This window comes from Ceratotherium simum, chromosome 2 (assembly GCF_057802395.1).
Source record: "Ceratotherium simum simum isolate JZ-2026a chromosome 2, ASM5780239v1, whole genome shotgun sequence".
NCBI classification, from domain to species: Eukaryota; Metazoa; Chordata; class Mammalia; order Perissodactyla; family Rhinocerotidae; genus Ceratotherium; species Ceratotherium simum.
Window position 1 is genome coordinate 71708071 of NC_141901.1, and position 27955 is coordinate 71736025.

A 27955-nucleotide genomic window follows, 5' to 3' on the forward strand; every position below is an offset into this window, starting at 1 on the left:
GTGGGATTTCCTTGAAAATCTGAATTGAAGATTATAGAAAGATTTTATATTCTCTTACATAGAAATATATATATCCATGAGAAAAGATATATTAATTCGTATACACGATTGTAAAGTTGTGTAATAAATAGTGTTAAGTGAGGAAAGTCAACCAAAATATTTTACTGTGATTATAATATTGTACATATATAGAATAATGATAGGAAGGAAACAGGAAGAAATTAAACCTGTTGCTTATATTTAATGTGAATTTTAATAATACATACACATTTATTCATAATGCTTTGATTTTTTTAACGAAGTATAAATGAAAGCATTGCTTACGACCCTGTCCCCTTTTATCTCATTCTCTTGCTGACCGTACCACATACTTCATCTTTTGTTTTTACCCAGGTAACTGCTTTTATTATTTCCTGATACATCCTTTTAGAGTTTCTTTTAGGCAGATACTAGCAGGTAAAACTATATAGTTTTTCTTTTCCTCACTTTCTTACATGCAAGTTAGCATACTGTAATATATGTTCTGCTTTTTGCTTTTTTTTGTCAGTATGTTTGTAGAGCTTTCAATATCAGCGCTTGTAGTTTCTAAGGTACATTGTTTTCCATTGCTTGGATGTGCCTTAGGATACCTAACTGGGTCCTTATTGGTGGGCACATGGTTGTTCCCTGTGTTTTGCTACTACAAGCAGTGTTTAGTGAATAACCTTGTACATATATAATTTCAGATGTATAGAGGTATAGCTACATATTTCTATAGGATAAATTCCTGTAAATTGATTGTTTGGTGAATGGGTAAATACATTTGTACTTTTCATAGGTTTTGTCAAATTACCCTCCTTAGAGTTGTACCATTTTGTACTTTGGCCAGTAGGGCATGATAGTACCTGTTTCTTCGTTGTGTTACTTACAAAGTGTGTAGCCAAATCTTTTCATTTTATATAGATATAATTTACATATTCTAGGACAGTGATTCTCAAATAGGGCTGGGGGGAGGTGAGATTATGAAATTTCAAAGAGTGATGACATCTATTTATGTATTTGTCAAATATTTGGGCATTTTCTGTATGTCAGTTACTCTTGTAGGCACTGGGAATACAGTAGTGAAGAAGGTGGACACAATGTTTAGTGAGAAAATAAGTAAAAAATAGATGAATCATTACTAATGATGTACTGTACAGTGGGAGTTAAGGGGAAGTGGTAATTAAGATCGAGTGCCAGGAGGTGGTATCAGAGCTGGGACCTCAAGAGTAAGAAAGAACCAGCCATATGAAGAGCCCGGGGAAGATCCTTGCATGGAAAGCGTCTCAGAGTTCCTACTTTTAGACCCAAAAGCAGGAAAGAACTTGGTTGCTAAGTCTCATATGTAAAGAAAAGCTGAATAAGATAAAGTCAGGGAGGTATCCTGGGACTCCACTTCTTACCGTGTAGATTTTTATAGCCCATGGTAACAAGTTTGGGTTTTATTCTTAAGTGCTGTGGGAAGCCAGTGGAAGGTTTTAAGTAGGAAAGCAAGATGATACGATTTTTTTTTTTCTGTTTTGCTATGTTTGCTTCAGATTTTTTTTTTACTTTTAATTTTGAAATAATTTTATGTCTACAGAAAAGCGGCAAAGATAGTAGAGTCACTGTATACCCTTTAATCAGCTCCTCCTAATGTTAACATCTTACGTAACCATGGTACGTTTATCAATACTAAGAAATGAACGTTGGTAAATGTTATTACTAAACTTCCTACTTTTTTCAGATTTCCCCATCATGTCTCAGTCTCCTCTGATCTGTGACAGTTTCTCAGTGTTTTCTTGTCTTTATTACCTTGACTATTGAAGAATACTGGTCAAGTATTTTGTAGAATATCCTTTAATTTGGGATTGTCTGATGTTTTCTCATGGTTAGACTGAGGTTATGTATTTTAGGAAAGAATACAGAGGTGAAGTGTCCGTCTCAGCACCTCATATCAGGGGGCATATTGTATTGATATGTCTTACTGTTAGTGCTATTAATCTTGGTCATTTGATTAAGTTGATCTCTGCCAGCTTTTTCCAGTACAAAGCTTTTTTCCTCTTATACTCTAGTCATTATAAGCAAGTTACTAAGTCCAGCCCACAGTTCAAGGGCAGAGCAGGGTCATTAAGCCACATCTCCTGAAGGAAAGAGTATCAAAGAATTTGTGGACATATGTTAAAACCACCACAGTAATCAATAAATATTTTGGGGGAACTGTTTGAGGCTATGCAAATATCCTTAAAGTTTCAGCAACTAATTTTAGCATTTATTAGGGGATATTGCTTGTAGCAATTAACTATTTTTTAATAGAACTCACACGCTACTGTGTGTGGAGATGGATTTGAGGTGTGACTGGAGAAAGATTGGATATGAGATCATCAGGTAATAGTATAGGAAAGAGGTGCTAGCTTGGGCTCAGGTATTGGCAGTGGAAATAAAGAGAAATACATCAATTCAAGATCTATTTTTGTAGAGAACAGCAAGACTTGGTGATTAGATTGGAGAGGGGAAAGATTAGGGGAAAATTGATGCCCAACTTTTTGGTTTTTATTTATTTTTTATTTTGTGAGGAAGGTCAGCCCTGAGCTAACATCCATGCTAATCCTCCTCTTTTTGCTGAGGAAGACCGGCTTTGAGCTAACATCTATTGCCAGTCCTCCTCCCTTTTTTTCTTTTCCCCCAAAGCCCCAGTAGATAGGTGTATGTCATAGTTGCACATCCTTCTAGTTGCTGTATGTGGGACGCGGCCTCAGCATAGCTGGACAAGCGGTGCATTGGTGCGCACCCGGGATCCGAACCCCGGGCCGCCAGTAGCGGAGCACGCCCACTTAACCGCTAAGCCACGGGGCTGGCCCCCAACTTTTTGGTTTTTTACTTGATTGATACAATTTTTTTTATACGATGTTAACTAAAATTAGTAGAGTATAAATATATTAGTTTTCTATTGCTATTTAACAAATTACCTCTAAAACTTAGTGGCTTAAAATAGCAATAAGTACTAATATCCCAGAGTTTCTGTGGGTCAGAAATTCAGGAGCTGCTTAGCCAAGTGGTTCCGGTTTAGAGTCTCTCATGAGGCTGCAGTCATTGGCAGGCTTAACTGAAGCTAAAGTATAAGACTTTTTAGGTGGCTCGCTCACGTGGTTGCGAGTTGGTGCTGGCTGTTGGAGAGATCACTGTCCTGGAGGGGCTTTCTCTTAGTAAAGGATGTAGACAAGTAAACATACAATTACAGTGCAGTATGGATAGTGCTGTGATTGAGGAGGTATTTGGCACAGTACAATGGGAGTTTAGTGTTGGGGTAATGGTTCAAGAAAGGCTAACTAAGGAATTATTAAGCTGAGACCTTAAGCCTATGAAGGAGTTAGTTAAGGAAAGGCAACAGAGAGTTCACTAGGCAAAGGGAATAGCACGTGTGAAGAGCAGAAGTGAGAAAGAACAACAGGTGGTTTGTTTGAACTAAAAGAAGTTCATTCTAGCTGGAGGGCGGTGTAGTGAGGAATACTGGTAAGATATGAAGCTAGAGCAGTGAATAGGAAGCCAGTCACATAGAATCTTGGACACCAGTATAAGGACCTGGGACATTATCTCAAGACCTGTGGAGTGCCATTAAAGTGTTTAAAATAAGGGAGTGACAAGATTTGAATTTTATTCAACATAGACACAATGATAGGCTGGAGCCAGCAAGTAAAGGCTTGCAAGAACCGATAACGAATTGTCAGATTTTCAGGAATTTTGTGACACAGTTGTTAAATAGACATATTAACAATTAAATTATATAGTGTAATTAAACAAATTATGGTAGAACATAACATAATTAAACAAATTATAGTGGAACAAAGGTAATAAATACTCACACTTTATCATTCCTAATTATTTTTACATTGTACTATTATCTAAGCTTTTGAGGTTTATACCTATTGTGAAATACCATATAACAGTGTGCTACTGTACATTTCTTCCCAGCTCTGTCTTCAATAATGTTATGCTGGTAGCTTGAAAGGAGCCCTGGTGGGGGTATTTACACCACATAAATTGGCAAACTACAAGTCAGGGCTTGATTTATTGTTTTGTTGATTGTCTAGACCAGAAGTTGGCAAACTATAGCCCATAGCTGAAATCTGTCTGGCTGTTTGTTTTTGTAAATAAAGTTTTATTGGTATACAGCCTTGCCCATTCATTTATGTATTGTCTATGGCCACTTGCACACTCCCATGGCAGATAGAGTAGCTGTGATAGACTGTATGACCCACAAGTCTAAAATATTTACTATCTGGCCCTTTAAGGAAAAGTTTTTGACTCCTGCTCTAGGCTGTTAATGCAGATGAAAGCTTAAAAGTGTGTTGTATCTTCAGCCTTTACGTTATGAGTAGCACAAAAATATTAAGGCAATTTTCTTCCAGTGTTTGATTACTATTATCAGAATTAGTAAAAAACTGGCTCACATTATTGACAAATGAGTAAAATTCTAACATGTCCTCTTTGTTTCACTTTCATCTTTCTAACAAACAAAAATAATTAACCGACATTCATATCAAAACTTCACTTATTCCTCAGTCTCAGCCATAGGTGGCTTATGGATACAAGAGTTTGTCAAAAATCAGTGAAAGCATTCTGTGAGAATATATTGACTATATAGAATTTGCAATAATGAGTACAATTGTATGTTGCTAACTGTGGGGATATGTTCTGAGAAATGCATCGTTAGGCGACTTCATCATTGTGTGTGCATCATAGAGTGTACTTACACAAACCTTGATGGTATAGCCTGCTACACATCTAGGCTATATGGTACTAATCTAATGGAACCACCATGGTACATGTGGTCCATCATTGACCAAGACATTGTTAAGCGGCACATGGCTGTATTGTATATCTTATTATCTGTATATTGTGTACTATGCATCCTCTGTATCAGTTTATATTAAAATATATAATAAACCTGTACATGAACACATATGTACACACATGCATGCACATCCCTACCTGAAAGCTGGTTGTTAAGCACTTAGCAGCACAGCCCTGGGTATAGAGACTACATGTTCTGGCCATATGCAAATTGACAAAATATTTAAAGTAGTATTTGAAGTGAAGTACCAATATTAGATCTGAGATACAAGAATAAATATAAATTTTTATTTAAAAGTTTAATTATTACAGTTTTACTAAATTTAATATTTTTTAAAATTTTGATATTATGGTACTGTCAGGTGCGAAATTTCTCCAGTGGTCACCATGTTGCACTTTTTTTTTGTTTTTTTGTTGTTTTTGTTTTGTGAGGAAGAGTAGCCCTGAGCTAACATCTGTTACCAATCCTCCTCTTTTTGCTGAGGAAGATTGGCCCTGGGCTAACATCTGTGCCCATCTTCCTCTACTTTATATGGGACGCTGCCACAGCATAGCCTGACAAGTGGTGCATCAGTGTGCACCTGGGATCTGAAGCCACGAACCCCAGGCCACCAAAGCAGAGCGCGCACTCTTAACCGCTACGCCACTGGGCTGGCCCCCATGTTGCACATTTTTGATACCGAGAGATTGGTAAATTTCAACTGAAGTTAATGGAGGAGCAAAATATTTTTGCATACCCCATTTTTCTCTACCATATTTTCTTCATATTTTGTTATTTCTGGATCAGTATTATTTAGCATGGATATTGTAGAATATGATTTTAGAGTTTTTGTTTTGTGAAATTTTGATGTGATGAATGTTATGCAGAATTGTGATATAATTAGTTTCTATTATTCTCCTTTGTAGTGTAATGTAAGTATTCATTAACATTTATTGTCTCAGAAAGAATGTAATCTTTTAATATTATCTAGCTAACTCTTAGTATCTGTATTTTCTGTTATTCTGTTGTCCTACTTACTTGTTTGAAAGTTCTCAAGAATTGTTCTTGCATAAAAAATTAACAGCTTTCATAGTCACCAGTAATTTTAATAATTCTAGTTCATTCAGTTAATTTTTAATTTAAAAATTTTGAGCAATATTTATATGAGTGGTATTTCTTAATATTTAAAGATGGAATGCTGTTCTGTATATTTATTCGTTTCATATCAAGTTCAGGAAATAATGGCTTTTTTTCTCATTTAATCATGGATTTATTTGTTATTTTCTAAACGTGAGGCAGGTTACAGTGGTTATGTTTTATTATTGGTTTGATTTATATGGTTTTGTATACATTATTTTTTATTCATCTGTTTATCTGTTTTTATTTTGTATGGTTCCTTGTTGGTTTGCTCTGTCTGCCACCCTAGAATAAGGAGGAGGTGATGGCTGTGAGGCTGCGGGAAGCGGACGGCATGGCTGCTGTGGCTGAGCTGCAGCAGCACATTGCTGAGCTCGAAATCCAGGTACCAGATGATGATGATAAAGCTCACGGAAAAATAATGCGTTTGTTTCCCTTCCCTCTGCACCTGAACAATGACTTCTCTCTTCTTCCTGATGACTGGGATTCTATTTTCAAAACCTATTAATTTTCAAGTCCATTTTTTTTTATTGTGGTAAAATACACCTAGCATAAAAGTTACGGTTTTAAGGTGTGCAGTTCTGTGACATGAAGTATATTCACACTGTTGCGCAACCAATCTCCAGAACTCCATTCATCTTGCAAAACTGAAACTCTGTACCCACTAAAAAACAGCTCCCCTTTTCTCTCTTCCCCCAGCCCCTGGAAACCACCATTCTATTCTGTCTCTGAGTTTTACTGCTATAGGTACCTCATATAAGTAAAATCATACAGTGTTTGTCTTTTTGTGAGTGGCTTATTTCACTTAGCATAATGTCATCAAGGTTCATCCCTGTTGTAATATGTGGCAGAACTGCCTTTTTAAGGCTGAATAGTATTCCATTGTATGTGTATACCACATTTTGTTTATTCCATTTATCCGTTGATGAATGCTTGGGTTGCTTCCACCTTTTGGCCATTGTGTATAATGCTGCTGTAAACGTGGTGTACAAATATCTGAGTTCCTGCTTTCATTTCTTTGGGTTATATACCCAGAAGTGGAATTACTGGATTATGTGATAATTCTATGTTTAATTTTTTGAGGAATTGCTATGCTGTTTTCCACAGCAGCTGTACCATTTTACGTTCCCACCGGCAGTGCACAAGGGTTCCAGTTTCTCCCATCCTCAGTAACACTTGTTAATTTTCTATTTTCTTTTTTTACAATAGCCATCCTAGTGGGTATGAAATGGCAACTCATTGTGGTTTTGATTTGCATTTCTCTAATGATTAGTGATGTTGAGCATCTTTTTATGTGCTTATTTGCCATTTATATATCTTTAGAGAAATGTCTATTCAAGTTCTTTGCCCATTTTTTGATCAGATTGTTGTTGAGTTATAGAAGTTCCTTATATATTCTCAAGGTCAATCTCTTATCAGGTATATGGCTTGCGTATATTTTCTCCCATTCCATTGGTTGCCTTTTTGTTCTGTTGCTGCTGTCCTTTGATGCACAAAAGTTTTTATTTTTGTTGAAGTCCACCTTACCAATTTTTTTCTTCTGTTGCCTGTGCTCAAAGTCCATTTTTGAATGACAATTTATCATATTTCTATATTGTGAAAGCCGTTTCAAATGAAATTTCAAAGCTTTAAAAATAAATGTGCTTTGTCACTTCTTATGTCCTACTTCTTATTGTATAATATAAAGTAGTAGATTTCTAATATGGGCAAAGTATTATGTTTAAAATCTTTTTTTTTTTTTTTTTTTGTGAGGAAGATCAGCCCTGAGCTAACATCCACACTAATCCTCCTCTTTTTGCTGAGGAAGACCAGCTCTGAGCTAACATCTATTGCCAATCCTCCTCCTTTTTTTTCCCCAAAGCCCCAGTAGATAGTTGTATGTCATAGTTGCACATCCTTCTAGTTGCTGTATGTGGGATGCGGCCTCAGCATGGCCAGAGAAGCGGCATGTCGGTGCATGCCCGGGATCTGAACCCGGGCCACCAGTAACGGAGGGCGCGCACTTAACTGCTAAGCCATGGAGCTGGCCCTACAATCTTATTTCTTTCCAAGTTTTTGATTATATTCTATTCCAAGCCGTAATACAGTTTTTGCTACAACATCTAGACTTTTCTTCCCACCTGAAATATCTTTTTGTCCTTAAACTTCAATTCAAAATTCAGTTAATTTCTAAAACTTACGTATTATAGCCTCATCTTTTGATCTGGGTCAAAAGTAATGACAACACATTATGATTTGTATAAGTTTATAAAAAAAAATCCTTCACGTTCTATTGATAATATTCTCCATAAAATAGCACATATTCAGAAAAGCTTCAGACATGAACTGACAGCAAAATATATTTATAATCAACTATTTAACTCATGGTATCATATGCAGTTCTAGATTTAGTCTGTACTTTTGTAACATCAAGAAAATTATAAAATTTTGCCACATTTCTGTATGTCTTAGTCACAGAATAGCAAGATTTAAATCACTCTTTTTGTTGATTCTGAAATACTTATTAAAATGAAGAACTTGGTATGTTGTATGTTTTGTTTAAAATGAAATATATGTTATGTCATTTTTGAAAAATAGAAAAGAAAATGCATGAAATTTTTACTGTCAATAGGAATATGTTAGCATCAAATGGCTCTTAAGTGGTCACTGGAATCCTAATTGCCAAATTCATTGGTATTTTGTCAGTATTTATCCTGCTTGAGCTTATATCGTTTGTCATTGTTGACCACTTCATCCTCTTTGCATTTTCCCCTCCTTTGGCTTGCCTAACATCACTCACTTTTGACTCTCTTCTTTTTTGTTTAACTGTTGTTTTCAGTCTTCTTTATCAGTTCTTTGTGTTTGTATTCCTCTGAGAATTTTTGGCTTTTTAAAAACTGTACTCAAATGAAAAGTCTCACTTACATAACTTCAGGAGCCATCTTTACAACAATGAATCCTGATTTATCTCCAGCCCTAGCATGTTTCCCCTAACCAATAATTTTTAAACCTTTTTAAAAAATTATTAATGTGATATACAGAGAAGTTCATAAACAAAGCTACATTATAAGATGTATAAAAACAATACTCATATAGCCACTGTAGAGAATATTGCCTGGACCCCAGAAGTCTGCCCAATCACACTACCCAATCTGCTTGCTTATCTTGAATTTTATGGTAATAACTCCTTTGCTTTTCCTTATAGTTGTGTCATCTGTGTATGTGTCTCTGATCCATACAGTTTAGTTTTCCCTGTTTATGAATTTTGTGTAGAGTCATAGTAAATATTTTTATTTTTGTCTCTACTTTCTTTGTTCAATGTGATTTTAGTAAGAGTCATCATTTTTATTTTTGTACATGTTCCATTTTATGAATATATCACAATGCATTTATTCATTCTAATATTAGTGGTCATTTGGGAATTTCCAGATTGGGACTATTTTGAACAATCCTGTGATTATGAGCAATCTTGTCCACCATACTGATCACATGTGCACAAGTTTCTCTAGCATGTATACCAAAGTGTGGAATGGCTGGGTCATAGAGCATGCAAATGTTCAACTGTATTTTCCAAAGTGCTAGTACCAGTTTAAACTCCCAACAGCAGCATATGAAAATTCTTGTTGTTCCACATCCTCCCCAACACTTGGTGTCAGGTGTTTTAATTTGTGCCAGTCTGGTAGGTATGCAGTGATATTTCATTGTGGTTTTAATTTCCATTACCTAATTACTAATAAGGTTGGCCATTTGGATTTCCTCTTTTGTAAGGTGCTTGTTAAAGTCTTTTTTGTATATTTTTCTATTGGGTTGTCTATCTTTTTCTAATGGATATGTGCTTCTTTATGTATCGATGTTATGTTTTGCAAATATCTACTCCCACTCTGTGACTTGTCTTTGTTTGTTTGTTTGTTTTTTAATCTGTTGTGTTTTTGATGAAGAAACCAATAGTTTTAAGGGACAGTAGACAGCTTCACCTGGAAGTTGTACAGGTACTTCAGATTCAACATGTTTAAAATCAGATGTGTTCCTGTTCCATCCAAAATGTTTTTCTTCTTTTGTCTCAAGTCTTGATCAGTGGTATCATCTATTATCGAATTTTTCAACCTAGTAGGAATTTCACTTTTGCTTTTCTTACCCTCTATCATATATACAAAGTCTGTATATACAGAGTGTGCAAATTTTCTGCTTTACTAGATAATACAATATTATTTTACAAAGTGCTTGTGCTAGTTAACATCCCTACAACATTTTACCTGCTTATCTACTTTTGTAGATTTGCCTTCAGATAATTCTTAATTCATACAGATTACAGTGTCTTATTCAACTCTTCGGTTACTTCAAAAGATAAAAGTCCTGAGTAAATCTAAAACTAAATCAAAGGTCATTTTAATCATTTCAGAAACGTTTTGTATCTTTCATAGCCTTTCTATTGCTCCTGCCACTCCCTTAATTCACTGTTGTAACTTCTATTCAGTTTCCTTTTCTCCAGTCTCGGCTCTTCTACAGAGCAAACATAAAAACTTGACTGCCGTTTACCTACCAAATCACATCAAAACTCCTCAGCATAAAATGATTATCTTTTCATTGTTGCTCAAACCTGCCTTTCTGGCTTCGTCTCTCACCATTACATCCCCATCCCCTACACACACTCTCTTTTCAGTATTTTCACATTTTTTCAAAATTCAGTACCATTCTACATGCTACTATGTTTTCATAAATTACTGTATTTTTCTATACCCTGCTTTTGGGTTATTTCTGCTTACTGAGTTCTCCTTGGCTAGCTTGCAATTAATACTTTTAGTAAATGTGTTTTCAGTAAAAGTCTTAATGATTTAACTTGCACGCATTTATTTATTTGTTACATGCAGATTAAGATCCATAAATAGATCTTTTGTTAAAACTTGAAGTTCCTTTTTCAATTATAAGAATAATACATTTTAAGTTATTCTTAGTCATGGAAATATCTTAGAGCATTTTCAAGTTCCACTAGGGGGAGAACTCAACTTAGTCAAATATTTTTATACTTCAAATCTCTTCAGACCAACTCTGCCAACTGCTGTTACTCTCTTGTGAGTAAAATGTTTTCCCGTAAAGCACATTCTCTCAAACTCTTCTTTTAATAAATTATATTGTTATGTAATCTGTTATTTGATATAATTAAGGCCTGCTTTTTTTAATGTAGTTATGAAAATTTTATTTTTGTAAATGTCATATTTAGATGAAGAAATACATTAAGTGAAAAAATACTTATTTTTATAAACTGTAGTATTCTGTAGTAGATATACTTCTGAGGCTGAAGTTTATTAAATTTGTTTTCAAAGATTCTTTAGTCAACTTGAAACTCTCAGTTCTGATTTAAAGTTTATAATCTCTCTCTATCTTAATATTCTCAGATAAATACATCTATAAAATGCTTAATATTCTTTATAATAATGCATTTTCCCCCATCTCAGGAGGAGCTGTTTAATATTAGTATCTCACAATGACTTTAACCTTCTTTAAGTGTTGCAGCTTTCAAATTTTAGCCATTTTCCTGGAACCGTTTTTAAAAGTTATCACCTAGGTTTCCTCCTCAAACAGAATGACACTTATTGATGGATTTTAGTCACCGTTCTACGATAATGCTTGTTTAGAGCAGATCATATACCTATAAAATTAAGGGATTGAACTCGAAGGTTCCACTAAATAAAAAACAAATGCGATACCGTATAGTATATCATTTTAATGTTTTTGACAATTCAGAGTTACCATTATGAATTTTAAATACTATATTATCCTCTCACTTCATTCAGGTCTCTATTTTCTTAGATAAAGATCTTTTTGGCCAAATTTCTATCTAAAAAGAATATTCCTATTCTAATCGCTATATTCTTATGCTGCTTTATATTTCTGGAAAATCACTAATTCTTGCCAAAAATTATACATCTTTTTTGTTGTTCACATTCCCCACCAAAATGGAAGCTCCATAAGAGAGAAATTTTTGCCTGTCTTATTAAGTTGCTGTATTCCTCAGTGCTTGGTATATAATGCCTGGTATATAACCATCACTCAAATATTTGTATTTGAAGAAATTAAATTAATACAGTAATTCACTCATCTGCTGTTGTTTCTACAATAAGTGATTTTGAGTATTCAAAAATAACTCAATAGTTTGAGTATTCAAAATTTTAAAATTCAGAGATCATCAGTGTATTCACACATGCAACAATTTGCATACATTCTTATATCGTTAGGTCACCACTGGTTAGGAAGGATAAAAATGAATTCAGATTCAGCCTAAATGTGTTTGTGATTACACAGAGGGAGTGACTGAGCCTCGGTCCCTTCTTTGAAATGTCATTGGATAGAATTTAAACCTCTGAAAATTCATATACGTTTATTGTTGGTGTTAATGGGCTTTAATTACATGTGAGATAATGCCAGTTTTTATTTTAAAGAAGAAATTTTTTTTCTTGCTATCTGCACAATTAGAACAGACCAAAGACATTTTCATAACTACATTAAAAAAGCAAGCTTTACAAGCTAATTTTCTGGTTGAATGTCTCAGACTAATGGAATTTCTTTAAGTAGTCTGCAAAAATAAATATGATATACCCTGATCAGAATAAAAAGCATCAAGAAATTGAATTATTAATAGGAACAAGAGGATTTTAGAATCCTAAATGCGTCTGTGGTCAAAACTTTTTGTCTTTTTGTTTTCTTATAATTGCTAGTGATTTTGTAGTGGTTAACAGTATAGATTTTGAAGTCAAACCACTTATTAACTGTCTTATCTTTGACAAGTTATTTAACTGATTTTTTTATTTACTCATTCAAAACTAAGGATCCTAAAGTTATCTGCATTAGAGTTGTTGGGATTAAATGAGAAAGCATGTGTAAAGTGTTCTTTCTTCCCTAACTAGTCTCCAGAAAAACAGCTCATAGATGACCTTATATAAAAAATCACACTCAACATTGTAGGGGCTTTCAAAAATTACAACCCAACTGGAAAGTGCAGAAAGTTTTTGAATTCCTTTCAAGACACATTTTAGCCACCCAAGATAATGAATTTATCCCTTTCCAGGAATTATATATAGCTTCAAATTAAGAATTGCTTTGGCTTTTTTGTTTTTACTAAAATGTGTGTTGGAGTGCGCTTATTTCTGCTGACTGTAAGTCCTATTTAACTTACTCTTTATTTTTTACGTATTTTCCATGTTTGGGAATATAGACCTTATTAGCTGTAACTTTAATTTTTCCAGGATACTAATAATAAAAGTATTAATAGCTAACATCATTAAATACTTAAGACATGCCGTGCAGTATTATTAGCCACTTAAGGGTATTCACTTATTTAATCTTCACAGCTGTATGACAGTAAGTATTGTTAATATCCCCCATTTTCTAGTTGAGGGAATTGAGACGTAGAGAAGATTTTAAAATGAGATTTTGTTGTTTGATTGAGAACCCACCCTGTAATTTAAATTCTCTCCAGGATTAAATGAAATTTTTTTTCTTTTGTATTAGAAATACTGTTATGGTAGTTTTGTGTGTTTTCTTAATAGCATATCAGTTGCCTCCTAACACTCTGCTTATTATATAGTTAAAGCTGCTACTAGTTCCTTGTTCATCACTTAAAATTTTTCAGTAGCTCCCCATGGCTTTCAGGACAAGGTTCAAATTCTAGCTGTCCTCGCAAGACCCTTCCTGCTCTGATTCTTGTCTCCCTTTCTAGCTTCATTTCATACTTTGTCCAGCATATACCTGTACTTGAGCCACAATAAACTAGTTAAGAATCCTTCACATCTGTCATCCTTGTTCACTCGGTGTTTTCCCTCTGTGTTTCTCTGCTCTTCTCCTTTGATCTTGCTTATTGTTTCAAATGTCAACTTAAGTTTGACCTGCTGTGATCAACCTTCCCTGATGATGCCAACCTAGCCAATTTTGTTGTCTCTGCCCTTCTAACCCACTCTCTTATAGATCTCTCTTATAACATCTTACACTACTGTAGTCCCCTCATATCTGCAGTCAATCATGGTCTGAAAATATTAAATGGAAAATTCCGGAAGTAAACAATTCATAAGCTTTAAATTGCACGCTATTCTGAGTAGTGTGATGAAATCTCACACCATCCTGCTCTTCCCTCCCAAGACATAAATCATCCCTTTGTTGGATTCCCAACCATCCTTATCATCTGCTCCTGCTATCCAACCATCAACATCGGCATGGCCCGATGATCCTCCTTCTGACCTATTACTAGAAGGTCAGTAGTAGCCTAATGCTAGGTCACAATGCCTATGTCACTCACCTGACTTCATTTCATCACTTAGGCATTGTAGCATCTCACATCATCACAAGAAGAAGGGTGAGTACAGTACAAAATACTTTGAGAGAGAGACCACATTTACATAACTTTTATTACAGTATATTGTCATAATTGTTCTATTTTATTATTTATTGTTGTTAAACTCTTACTGTGCCTAATTTATAAATTAAACTTTATCATAGGTGTGTATATATAGGAAAAAATGTAGTGCATATAGGGTTTAGTATTATCTACAGTTTCAGGCATCCACTGGGGGCCTTGGAACGTATCCCCCATGGATAAGGGGAGACTGCTGTATTTTAGTTGTTCTCATTTAAAAGTCTAGATGTGAAGAACAGATTAAATTATGAATTTAAATGGGGTATTGGTTTCAATTCACCAAGTATTTATGGAGTAACTACTATGTGCCAGTCACTATTGTAAACACTTTAGAAGAATTAGTGAACAAAACACACAAAAATCCCTTTCTTATCGAGCTTAATGGTAGAAGGATAAGTCAGATGAACAAAATGAATGAATCGTATAGTGTGTAATTTAGAAGATGATGAATACAATGGAGGAAAAAACGTGGGAGAGGGTTGGGGTGTTGAGGGTGGGGTACTATTGCTATCTTAAATAATGTGGTCAGGAAACGCTCATTAGAAGGGGATATTTAAACAAAGATTTGAAGCAGGTGAGGCATGCAGATTTGGGGGAAGAATTCTCTGCTGAGGGACTGAGGGAATAGTAAGGGCAAAGGGCCTGAGATCAGGAGCATGTCTGAGTCGAGTCCCTGGGTGGAATAAGAGGGGAAGTAGAGCAAGTCCAAGAGGTATATAGGGCAGATTATGTAGGGCACAAGAACTTTGGCCTTTCTTTGAATAAGATGGAAAGTCATTGGAGGGTTTTGAGCCTAGAAGTGATCAGTTGGATGACATTTAACCTATTAAAAATATTTAATTGAACTTAATTCAGAAAAAATGCTAGTAAGAATTCAGAGTATTTAAATGAGAGGAAATGATGGTTAAAAATTGTGTCCTCCTTCTCTTAGTAGAATTTTCCACCTTTATTCTATAGATCCAAATGTTATTTGTTACTTGAGGACTTTATTTTTACATTAATACTAAATAGAACTCTCTCCACTTTCCAGGTGGTGGAACAAAACACAGAAAAGTTAATTTTTACTCAGTTAGTTAAGGGAAATAGATGGGAATTGACCCCAAGCCTTTTGATATTTAACCTGGAATTGAGTTTGTATTTTGATTATTATAAAAATAAGTATATTAATTTGTCATAACCATATTAAAAGCTTCTGTGGGCTGAATACATCTATAAAATTAATGCTGCTTTGTTATAAATAATGGAAAGTTTTAATTTAAAACAGTGAGTTCTACTTAAATCCAACTTTTTGTTCTTTTCCTGGTACCCAGTAACATTTACCCACTTTGGTTAGTTTGCCCAGCAGATAACCTCTAGGGATGCCTCAGATGGGCAATACCCCAACCACTCTTGGCTTAAAAAACACCCACTCAAAATTCTGTTCTGACATAAAGTGAGGGAGTTAGGTTTAAATCAGTGTGCCCAGATCAGTATGCAGTTTTGACAGAAATGGAGAGGAAGTGATAAAATCTTTACCATTGAACTTTAAAATATTTTATATTTTAATAATGTTAAATTACAATGACATTACTAAATGATGGAGTTTATCATAAAGCTTTGTGATCAGTTTGTGCTTTCCAATTTCCTGAGCTAATTTGTTAATGGTTTCGCAACAGATGGTAGTTTTTATGCCAACTCTTAGCTAACAAACTTCTTTTTGGAAGATTTTTTTTTCCACTTGAAGTACAATGGTTTCCTTTTTGAGCAACTTACTTAAATATTAAAATACGTCTCATTTTTCTTCAATGATTTTCTCAAAATTTTAAGCATTTTTAAATTATAAAAATAGCTATTCCGTAATCTTATCTAGTTTTAACACTAATTGTCAACAAAGGAAGTTAGGTATATAGAATATTTTACTCAGCTTGCTATCTACTCATTAGGTATTATGAAATTCAGTTTAAATATTTTTTTACTAAAGTGCTCAGAGATGATTCTTTGGTATCCAACTTTAGTATGGAGTTAAATATAAAGAGATTAAGTATTTAGAGGTTTTTAAGATATTGCTATATCTAGAAATGAAGGATATCATTCAGAACCCAAGACCAGCTTATAGTCATGTCTGAAGAATTAGTGAAGGAAGGTTAGACTCTTAAGTGCCATAATATCAGTGATTGTCTTGTTGTTATTAAAATTAGTTTATGTAAACCTTGCACACAGATCTTGGTTTCTAATACCATTCTCCGATAACAGAAACCAAAGCTCTTCAGAGAAATAGCTGATTCCAGGACTAGAACAGGAAATACACAAGATGAGCCTGGAGCATCTTGTAATGCCAGAAAGTAAGGAAGTGCTCAAAAACGAAACAAAACAAAACAAAACCTTACATTAATAGGAGTATGTTAAAGGGGCAGAGGAGCCAACAGAAAGAGCTCCTAATGGCCAAAGGTGGAACAATTGAGGAAAAAATATTTAAAGTAGCAGTGGATTATAACTCCAAGTATAAAATAAATATCTATGAGTCCATACTGATGTAAATAATGATTGAATAAATTAATAAATGGGAGAGAAGAGATAAATCTCTGTACAGAAGAATTCCAAGTAATTTTTGTAGATACTCTGCCCTCAAGGAGAGGAATCATAAATCCCTATAGCTCAAGTGTGGGCTGTGCACAGTGACTTCGTTCCAAAGGGTATGGTATGGAAAGGGCAGAGAAAAAAAGAGTAACTTTACAGTGGAGAAACCTGATGAAGACTACCTCACCCAGATGATCAAGGTCAACATCAGCAGTTATAAATCACATTGATAGTAGGTATCCTTGATACGATATGATGAAAATGGTACTTTACCACTGTGGTCTTACAATAACCCATAACCCCAGTCTTACCATGAGAAAAATATCAGACAAGTTTTGATAGTGGGACATCCTACAAAATACCTGACCAGTACTCCTCAGAGCTATCAAGGTAAAATCGAAAACAAGCAAACTCGGAGAAACTATCACAGCCGAGAGGAATCTAAGGAGACATGACAACTAAATGTAATATGGTATCCTGCACAGGTCCTAGAAGAGAAAAAGGACATTAGGTTTAAAAAAAATTAAGGAAATATGAATAAACTATAGACTTTAGTTAGTAATAATGGATCAATATTGGTTCATTAATTGTAACAAATTCACCATACTAATGGAAGATGTTAATGATAGGGGAAACTGAGTACAGGCTGTATATGGGAACTCTCTATCTTATCAATTTTTCTGTAAATCTAAAACTGTTCTAAAAAAAGTCTATTAAAAAATAGTTTATGTAATATCATGGTTTTTAGGAACCCCTGGAATTATATAGAATTTTAAGTATTGGTCACAAAATTGATCTGTTTCTAATTAAACTATGATTTCTAAGAAATGTTTTATAGCTTTTGAACCTTGTGCAAATGCTAATTTTTCATGTATGCATTTAGCTGGTCCTAGAAGAAAAATCACTTCAAAAATGTCTGTGTTTATATATTTCTTCTGAAATGGAATCAAATGAGTCTTAGCATTAAGAAAAAACTTTGATTTTTCTCCCTTCCGTACTTTTCAACTTACCTTATTATTTTCTTAAATGTATTTATATGTACTTTTATTTTTTCTAGTTACTAAAACAAAGAATATTCAAACCTTTTTGTCCATAACTTTAAATTACAGGAAACTGTTTTAGAAACTTACCAATAGTGTGTGATATGAGTATGATTTGTTTTTAAATGTTTCAAATGAGTCACCTTGAAGTCACGGAGAGGCTACCATTTACCACATTTACTATTCTGATTAATTTTTCTTAGGGCGAGGTACGAATCAGTAATAACTTACTAAAGCTTAGTGGTTGCTATTGATGTTTCAGTAAGGTTATGTTGATTAATCACGGTGATTACTTATCAACTGTCACGGATTTACTCAAATCATTGGGTTTTCTTCTACTCTGGTAATTTCATAGGCAGTCATAATTTGCTTAATACATTTTGCTTTAATACATAGGTTGAAAATATCTAATTAGGACTTAAAATTTGTGCCCCTGCGACAAGTTAATATGGTTGCTTCTGTGACCGTTGAACATAGTTTCATAATATAGTCTTGAAAAAAAGTATTATTTAACCTTTAAAACAGTCAAGATATTGCCTTTTTATAGACTCTAAAATAGTTTAACTTTTACAAAGGGGAGAGAGCTTGGATATATCTTTACATAGCATAATCTCTCTTTTTGTTACATTTTTCATCTGTGGGTGTAATTTAAAATATTTTTTAAATATAAGCTTTACACTTGCATTTTAGACTAAGCAACCTGCATTGTGTCATGACCCTTCTAATACCACAAACCTTCTGTAATACTACTCCCAGTGAAAAACCCACATCCTATGTATAACCTTAGATTTATTTTGAAATCTCTATGAAGAGAGCATAGAGAGATTACTAATTGTTTCTGTTATTTCCTTTAAGGGTGTGATGTCTATTTGTAAACCATGTTTTAAGTTTTAATTTGTCAGGCTTAAAATGTTAAAGTATATTAAGCACTGATTTCCTGTTCTAAAGTTATTATATAAAAACTTAATAACTAATTATAAGTTTCAGTTGAGAATTGGGTGCTATGTTAGACATCTGTAGAGCATTTAAGAAGGGAGAAAGCAATAGTACTTCCAGGAACCAATACCACTGGCCAGGAGAATACTACTAAACAGTTGCAAATTTACACAATAAGCCACCTTTTTTTTTCTGTTTTATTCCTGTTCTTATTTTTATTATTTCCTTCCTTCTATTTTAGATTTATTTTGTGTTCTTTATGTAATTCTTAAGATGGATGCAAAAATCCAACATTGTTTTTATTATTTAAAAACATTGGTAACTACTTATCAATAGGAGAATGGTTAAACCAAGGTAAATCCATACTTGGAGTAGTTTATATCTTTAAGAAAGAGTAAAGAAAGATCTGAAAGACATATTAAATAAGAAAAACAAATTATAGACAGAATGCACATCATAATTCGACTTGTGTGTGTTAAAAAGTGTGTGTGTGTGTGTATGTATTATGTGTATACACAAATATGTATATATATGTGTGTTTAAATACATTGGAGTGTCTGCTGTGATACCTATCAAAACTGTTGACGGTATTCCCTCTGGGAGAGTAAAGGGCTTAGTGCAAAAGAGTAAGGGTCAGGAGTTCACTTTTTACACTATATGAATTTATATAATTACCATTGTAGTTTTTAAAAGTGTACATACATTTAAATAATTTTTAAGGTAATCATTGCTAGAATGGAAATAAGAATTAGAACTTCCAAATAATTATAGGAAAATAGCCACAAAGAAAACTTTGTCAACCTAGCAAAAGTGCCACACTCCTTCTCTGGCCTAAAAGTCCCTGAGTTGTCTGGCTCCTGCCTACTTCTCTGACTGCATCATAAACCACACTCCCCTTCACATATTATGCTGTAGCAACACCAACCTTATTTCTGTTTCTTGAACCAAACTGATTCATTCCTACATTAAGGCTTTTGCTCTTGCTCTTCCCTATATTTGGAATACTGTGCTTCCTCATCATCCCATGGCTGGTTCCTTCTCATTGTTTATATCTCAACTTAAAAGTCACTGACTCATAGAGACTTCCCCTGGCCACCTTTGTAAAGTTGGCCCCTCACACTGTTACTCTCTATTTCATCATCATGTTTTATATTATTTATGGCTGTTATCAATGTCTGAAATTATCCTCACTTTAAAAATTATCTCACACCCACATATAATATATTAGAATCTTGTCTTATTTACTGTGTTTATGGCTTGTGCCTGGCATATAACAGGTGCTCAAAAAATAATTGCTGAATGAATTTTGGGGAACAGAAGATAGCCATGTGTAAGAGAGTTTGATATTCTGTGCCATAAAAGCAGGTAGCAAGTTCTAAGTACTTTATGTGTAAAGATTCATTTATTTAAATAAATGCTGCCCCAGAGGTAGATTAAAACTGATCCCATAATTTCATACCCCAACCATCTAACAAAGTAGTAAATAATAGTTTTTTTTTTTTTTAAGGCAAATACTTTTCCATTAAAAGCAGCCTGAAAGGAAAAGGAGCATAACTTAATACAGTAAACTTTAAATGTGACAGCTAAGGTAAGAAATAGACTATTATAAAGCACAGAGGCCCAGCAGGGCTTGGCTTCTAACCTCAGCTGTCTCCACTCTCCTATCTCACTCACCAAGCTGTATAGGTAAGTGAGCAAAATCCCTGGAGGATTCTTTCATATCCCAAATGTGGAGAAAAGGAAAATGAGTATGTAATTTTCTGACTGAGGTGATGTAGAAACTTCTGGAAGGAACAACCCAGTGAAAGAGATAGAAAGTAAACATCTGAATCTTAACTAAAGTGAGGGCCCTGGGACAACACACTGAATTTGGGAAATGATCTGAATCCTGAAACCCAGGTTTTGACATATATCCCCCCAATTAGGTAATACAAGATATTTAACAAAATCTCAGAAGAATAAGTAGAGCCCTTGTTTGGCCAGGTTCTTCTTTCCCTGTGCTATCCCTCAAGCTATAGAAAAGTGAGAAAAAACTTGAGCTTGGAGGGCAAAGAAAATAGATTTTAAATATGGTGAAAAGAGAGTTAATAAGTAACCCGTATAGTTAAAGCATTTGGAATATCTGGACAGTCACCTAGCCATGAGCACGATGAGAAGAAATGGCACAGCAACTTGGTTTGTGTTATTATAACAGAGAAAGAGAAATACCATTCAAAAAGATCCCAACCAAGAAGAAAGGTAATTCAAGGATAAGAGAGGAATTACAATTGCTTTGCACTATAAAACAGCTAAACATGAGTTCAATAAAATTAAGAAATCAAAAGATAAGATGATAAAAAAATACAGTGAGGTAAGAAGGAAGATTTTACCGCTAAGGAAACAAATGGAAGCCCAATACATCATTGCAGAAACCAAAAAATAATAGTCTATTCAGTAGACAATGGTGTAAAGTGGAATATTGGCGTGGAAGAAAATCTTGAAATAATCACAATGAATGCAGAGATTAAGAATGTAAAACAAGTATTAGCTAATAGGTGTGAATGACAGATAATCTAACGCTAAGGATAATTGGTGTCCCACAACAAATGGAAAGAAGTTGTATTCAGATATAAACAAGAAGAGGTCCCTGAGATTAAGGAAAATTCAAAAATGCATATTAAAAGAAAACCCTATGTTCTAGGAAAATTTGACACAGCATGCTCCATAAACACTTAAAGCAAATTACCTACAAAATCGTATGGGAAGATTAAGACTTGTCTTTCAGATTTCTCACAGCATATTCAATGCCAGAAACCAAGAGAGCAATGACTGTGCTGCACTGTCTAATACATAGCCACTAGCCACATGTAATTTAAGTCTAAATTGATTTAGATTAAAGAAAGTTAAAATCAGTACTAGCTACCATATTGAACAATGCAGATAGAGACATTTCCATCATCACAGAAAGTTCTCTTAGGGCTAGTCTATAAAATTCTGAATTTGGGTGACCCAAAAATATTATAGCCAAACAAGATGTCACTTAAAATATTGAAGAAACAGCTTGGCATTTTCCAGTGTGAAAAGACTGCTGGATACTGTCTCATGATCCTTTCTTGAAAAAACTACTGGATAGTGAAATCCAGCTTAAAACAAGTCAAAATAAAGAATAAGAAACATGGGCACTATTTGAAAAGATGAGTGGTGAATGTTAAGTCAATTTAAATACAAAACTGTTACTAAATAAATATAGGAATAATGGTTACAGATTAGAATGTTTTTCTTGCAAACTTTGGCAATGTAAAAATAACATTGCTAACAAAAATCTGGAAGTGGAGGGAGGGGAGATGAAAGCAAGTATAAATGCACTCATATCCCATCTTTTACAGCAGGATAGTTAATCGACACCACATAAATTTAAAGCCTCTAATAAAAAAATGAACTTCAACATCTTAATGTTTCTCATAATTGCTTTTCTTAGAGTATTTTTTTAAGGAAATTATATCTCTTGTATAGAAGAAACACTTTGCATTCACTGTACTTTTTTTCTATCAATTTTAGCTAAAATTTAATGTTCAATTTTCATCTTTGTGTTTCTTTGTTTTGCTTAAATTAAGGTAAACATGTATAATTTTACAGAAACAATTATTTTTCTTTAAAAAAAAACTGGCTGCACGTATTCCGAGATGTTAATATTGATCAATTCTGGGAAGTATGAATAGAAATGATTGTTATGCTCTTTGCTTTATTTTTTTTAATTAAAATTTTTTCCCTATTTTTTCCCCCTCAAGCATTTAAATTCCTCTGTAAGAAAGGTGAACTCCAAATCATGAGCTAAAGGTGATGAATGTTTGATGGAGGAATGTATGCAGGGGAAAAATGACTCATAATAACTGTATTATTCACAGCCACGCCAAACCTTCTCATTGAAATTGTTGCGAGAGGAAATTAACTTTATAGAATGAGTTATTGATCTGAAATGTATAAAATGTTATTGATATTATCCTTGTATAGGTTGTCTTTGATTTATTTGTGGTTTTTTTTGTACCTTGATCTCCCTTGACTTCATATGGGAAGGGATTACTGAATATATAAGTAATTATAATTTGCTTCTTCACACTGGCCTTCCTCTATACTTAGATGAAAACAGCTGGCTCCTATCAAATTCTAATACTCAGTCTAATAAGTTGATAAAAATACTTGTTGGCAAAATCATGGGTCCTTTAAACAGGCGACAGAAGAACATGTTTTATCAGTGAGATGAATTATATAGGAGCCATCTGGTCATCTGATGCTAAGGAAGGTACATGAGAATCTTTGACAGCTAAGGATATACTCCCCAACTTTGGCTTACTATCACTCTTTACAGAGGGTCCAGAAAAAGATACATGAATAACATAAAATAAGGAACATCATTTTTAGAAAAACAATTCTAGCACATATCCTGCTGTGATTTGTCTCACAAATATGGGACTAGGAGTGAAACCTGATTTCTACCCCTAGCTTTTTCCTAGGTAGCTATGTGATCCTTGTAAGTTAATTAGCCACTGAGTCTGTTTAATCCTCTAGTGCTGTTAGAGCCAGACTGTGCTTAGGTCAAGCCACCTATGAGGACAATACACAGGTAAAGGGACCATGCCAAAAAAGAAGACTTATTATTAGTCTATCAGTCTGGAGAAAGTCTTGCTAAGAGAAAGAAGCAGTGATAAGAATCCAGAGTATGGAAATAATAGGTCTAGACCATAATAATCATCAAGCTGGGAGAAGAGGATCTTGAGAAATCATAGTGATGCGTAGTAGAATGACAAAAAGATGAAATGATGATTGCATAGATCTAGAAACGCTTTTTGGAAATAATTCTTCAAAAGACTTGGTATCCCAAGACAGCACTCCCCAGAGGGCTTCTCAGGTCTTAATGCAGCCTAGGGTGATGGTGTTTATCATGTAAACAGGATATATCACCATATATCCTTTCCTCATAGGGGAAAAGGTGAGACAAAAACTGCTTTACACTGCACGAGAGCACCTATTTTGAGTTTTAACTTTGTGGTATTGAAAACAAAAACAAAACAGAAAACAAAGCCAAGAAACAAAAATGGAGATGAGTCTTTCACTGAGATGATAACCCCCATGACCTGGAATTTGAGGATATTAAAACATGACAATTCCAGCTATCCAGAAGATGAATCACATTTTCTTCAGCTATAGAGTTTTCCAGCTGTGAGCACTGTCTCAGTGAGCAAGATGAAGCTTAATGAGTGACTATTTGATGCTTTCCTTTTAGGACAAGTCCTTGCTTTCTTAGAGATTTCTTTGTGACTAACCCTCTCCTTTTCCCAGAATTTAAAGTCATCTACCTACTTTATAGAATATTTTTGCAAAGAGACAAATGACCGGCTGAAAGGCTTTTGTGTGTATTTAAAGTGGTGTCAAATACGGAGAGAGTTCTTTGGACCTAAAAGGACTGAAAAGTTAAACCTATAGGTTAGTCTCTTAATAAGAGGCAAAAAAAAATCATAACTGCTAATATTTATGATGTTCCTCTTTTACCAAATATGTGTCAATAATAAAATAAATATTTACCAGTGTAATATATAAAGTACTGCCTTCAAGTACATTCCTATAAATTTCCTGAGTCTTTGGCTTCAGATATTTAAGTTTCTGTGCCCATGTCTCTTACTGCCTTGACCCAACCAACCATTAAATATACATTATATTCCTTTTACTCTGCTGCCTATTTGGTTTGAAAAAATGAATGAAAATAGTACTTTACTTGGAGTTTTGTTGGAATGGGAAATTTTTCTATTTTAGCTTGGATAATACACAATCTATAGACTTGGACTCTTCAAAAATATTAACAGTATCATGAAAAACAAGGCAGGGGGACTATTGTAGAATAAAAGAGGCTAAAGAGATATAATAACCAAATGTAACCATGAACCTTAGTTCAATTCTGGACAGTAATATTTTGGGCTCTTTTAGGGAAATTTGAATAGGAACTACATGTTCAATAATACTGTGGAATTAAACTATTAATTTAGGTGTTATAATGGCATTTGGTTATGTGGGACAGTTCCTTATTCATAGGAGATGCATGCTGAAATATATAGTAGTGAAATGTCTTATCTGCAATTTACATTCAAATGGTTCAGAAGATGTACATATATATAGCGAGAACAAAAGCAAATATGGCAAAATAGTAATTTATAAATATCACTGAAGGATTTATGGGTATCATTGTACTATTATTTCAGCTCTTCTGTAAATTTGAAAATTTTGGAAACTAAAAAGCTAGAGAAAAATTTTGCAAGATGTAAATAATGGACTAGATGCTTTTATATTTGGTGCTTTCTACTACCTCATCTATGCATCTAGTACATTAACTAGGCGTTAACTGGTTAAATTCTTTAAAAAAAAAAAACTTCTAAGCAAATTATCTGGTCATATGAAGTATTAAAAAGCCTATGGCTTGAAACATAGCTTTTAAAATCTGCTATCTTCCTGTCTAAGGAAGTGTCCTTCCTGTGGCAAGATAGGGTAAGTTATAACCAGCATTAAAAACACAGATAAAGAAACAAATAAACAAGAATGGACTCTTAGGCATGCCTATTACAAATTCTCTTAAAAAAATGAGGCTGACTAAATTCATGAGTTTAAACAAACCTGGGCCCCTGCCTCTTCTTCTCTCACCTCCGCAGTATTTTTTAATATTATACACTACCAAACCCCACTTTTCTCCCAAACACTTGTTCAAAGCAATTTAACATTGTATTCATCTCAGTTTTGCTGCAGTATATCATGCAAAACATGCTGCTTAGAGCTATAGAGAAAACGTTTCACATTTTCTCTTTAATCTTCTAGCTTGATGCTCAGTCACATTTAACTGTTGAACTTTGTAAATAGTATGGAGTACAGTAGATGTAGGTGAAGATATCTCTGATTAAAATGTCCTCTTTCTACTGTGACCATATACCTACTGCACAAATACATAATCTTTTTTTTTTTTTCCTGTTGACTACAGCATTTATTGATTTTTCAATCAACTGTAACAGAATATGTGACACATCCTGGACACAGTCCATCTCTACCTCTTCTTTTCTCTGGTTATAGCTCCCAGTGGTTGCAGGGAAAAAACAGGTGTGTGTGTATGCCTAAGGTCATTAATAAACAGTCCAGGTAGTCGAACACCAGGATCACTGCTCTTAGTAAAATATTCCTCTACACACATTTATGTGTTATATTAAAGAACATAGCTTTTTGACTCTTTTTGTTACCTAATAAAAAGTTTAGAGAATTGGACTCCATATTTTCCTTATTTCTTGCCATATCTCCTCATAGATGTTGATGCTCTTAAGTTTTTAAAGAATTACTTTGTCCCCAAATCTTTAGTTTTTCTTAATTCTTTAGAAGAGTTATCTTAGTTTTCAGTCATAGGGGTCATATATGTGGAATTTTCTCAGATCCTAAACATTTTATTTAGTTCCTCATCATATGTTACTAAATTTTAAAATAATATTTTCTGTTTGAGAGCTTGGTTAACCAAGAAAGGGATTTGAGTTCAAAGTTGAGCCAACTTCTGTAGACAGGGAACTGACCAGCTGAAACTAACATAGAAATAATGTGAAGTGAAACAGATAGCAGAATTGAAAGAAATTAATTAAGAACACTTGACAGTTTTCCTCTGTTTTTGTTTTTAAATATATTCGCTCTGGAAATGTAGAGACTATTTGTAAATAAATTTATGTGTCTTGGTCATTTACCACATTTACCATTGTGGTGGTAGTTGAAAGAAATATTGATCTCTTTTTTATATGTAAAATTATACTAAGTAAATTCTATTATGAGTGTAAAGTTATAAAATATTATTTGAGATCCTTAAGAAATAGGATGAAAAGTATTTTATAATTGACATGTAAATAGAATTTTGAATTTGTGTTAAAAAGAAATAGTTAATTTTCAAAGGTGGTTCAAACCAGTGCATTTCAAGTATTGGCGTACACACTGGCTATATCAGAATAACTGCTTCTGTAGCTTTCAAAGTATACTGATTTTCAAGCCCCATTCCCACATATTTAGAATTCAGTACTTCAGAAATGGATTCTCTTAATGTATATGTTTACAGAACTCCCAAAGTGATTTTTCTCGGTAATCATGTTTGGGAATCACTGTTTTAAGCATTTCCTAGATTATGTTGTTTATATTATTGTATTAAAATTTACTTAGCCATATTTTTAAAAATACTTATTAGGTAGGATGTTTTTGCAGATGACAGAAAACCCAATCCTGGATTTGTTTATAGCTTAAATAATAAAGATTTATTGGCTCATGTACCTGAAAAGTCCAGAGGTAGGATGTGCTTCAGGAAAAGTTTGAGTTGGGCTCTAACTTGTTGCATTTAGCCATGACTCTGAAGGCTCTGCCCTCCAGGTCATTTTTATTATGAGGAGGTTTTCCTCATTGTGTTAAAAATGACTAACAGTTGAGCTTTATACCCACATATCATAATATCTAGAATAAGAAGCTGTATCCCATAATTTCCAGCAAAAATTTCGAGCTCACACTATTTGAGCAACCCCTGAACCAATCACTGTGCAAAATAGATATGATTATCCTGTTTGGTTTAAACCCTACCAATCAGGGCCTACCTATGGGGTTAAGGATGGGGATAATTCCAGTCCTATGACCGCTACATAATGAGGGAGAGAGAGAGAATGGATCTTGAGGTAACAACGATAGAATCTACTACAAAGTATTATATAGATTAACTGTAACAGCGTGCTCTAAAATTATGTTTCATTGAAGTACTTATTATGATTTACTCATATTAACTTTTCAGTTTCTTAAGTTTCAAGTAACATGTGAAGAAAGCATTATCCATTCCTAGAGCAAAAGGTAGATTTTAAATGAAGAATTGCTGAGTAACCTTTGGGAGATATATATCTTTTCACATATGTAAATGAACTACAATGTGGACCAAGTGCTTACTTTTGAGCAGACTGGAGGGGGAGAGGGAATGAATTGGTTTTTTATTGATGACTTCTTCCTCCCAGTATTTCATTATAAAAATTGCAAGCTTATAGAAACTGAAAGAATTGT

At 33.9% G+C, this 27955-nt stretch overlaps 1 protein-coding gene across 9 annotated transcripts in view; it reads left to right on the forward strand.

Annotated features, from left to right (window-relative positions):
- Positions 1-27955, forward strand: part of EVI5 (ecotropic viral integration site 5) — a 241607-nt gene that overhangs the window by 156766 nt on the left and 56886 nt on the right. For all 9 annotated transcript variants that reach the window (XM_087447490.1, XM_087447458.1, XM_087447460.1 and 6 more), the window contains one exon: positions 6258-6353. In XM_087447490.1, coding sequence (XP_087303616.1) covers positions 6258-6353 — 96 coding nt within the window. The remainder of the gene's footprint in view (positions 1-6257; positions 6354-27955) is intronic.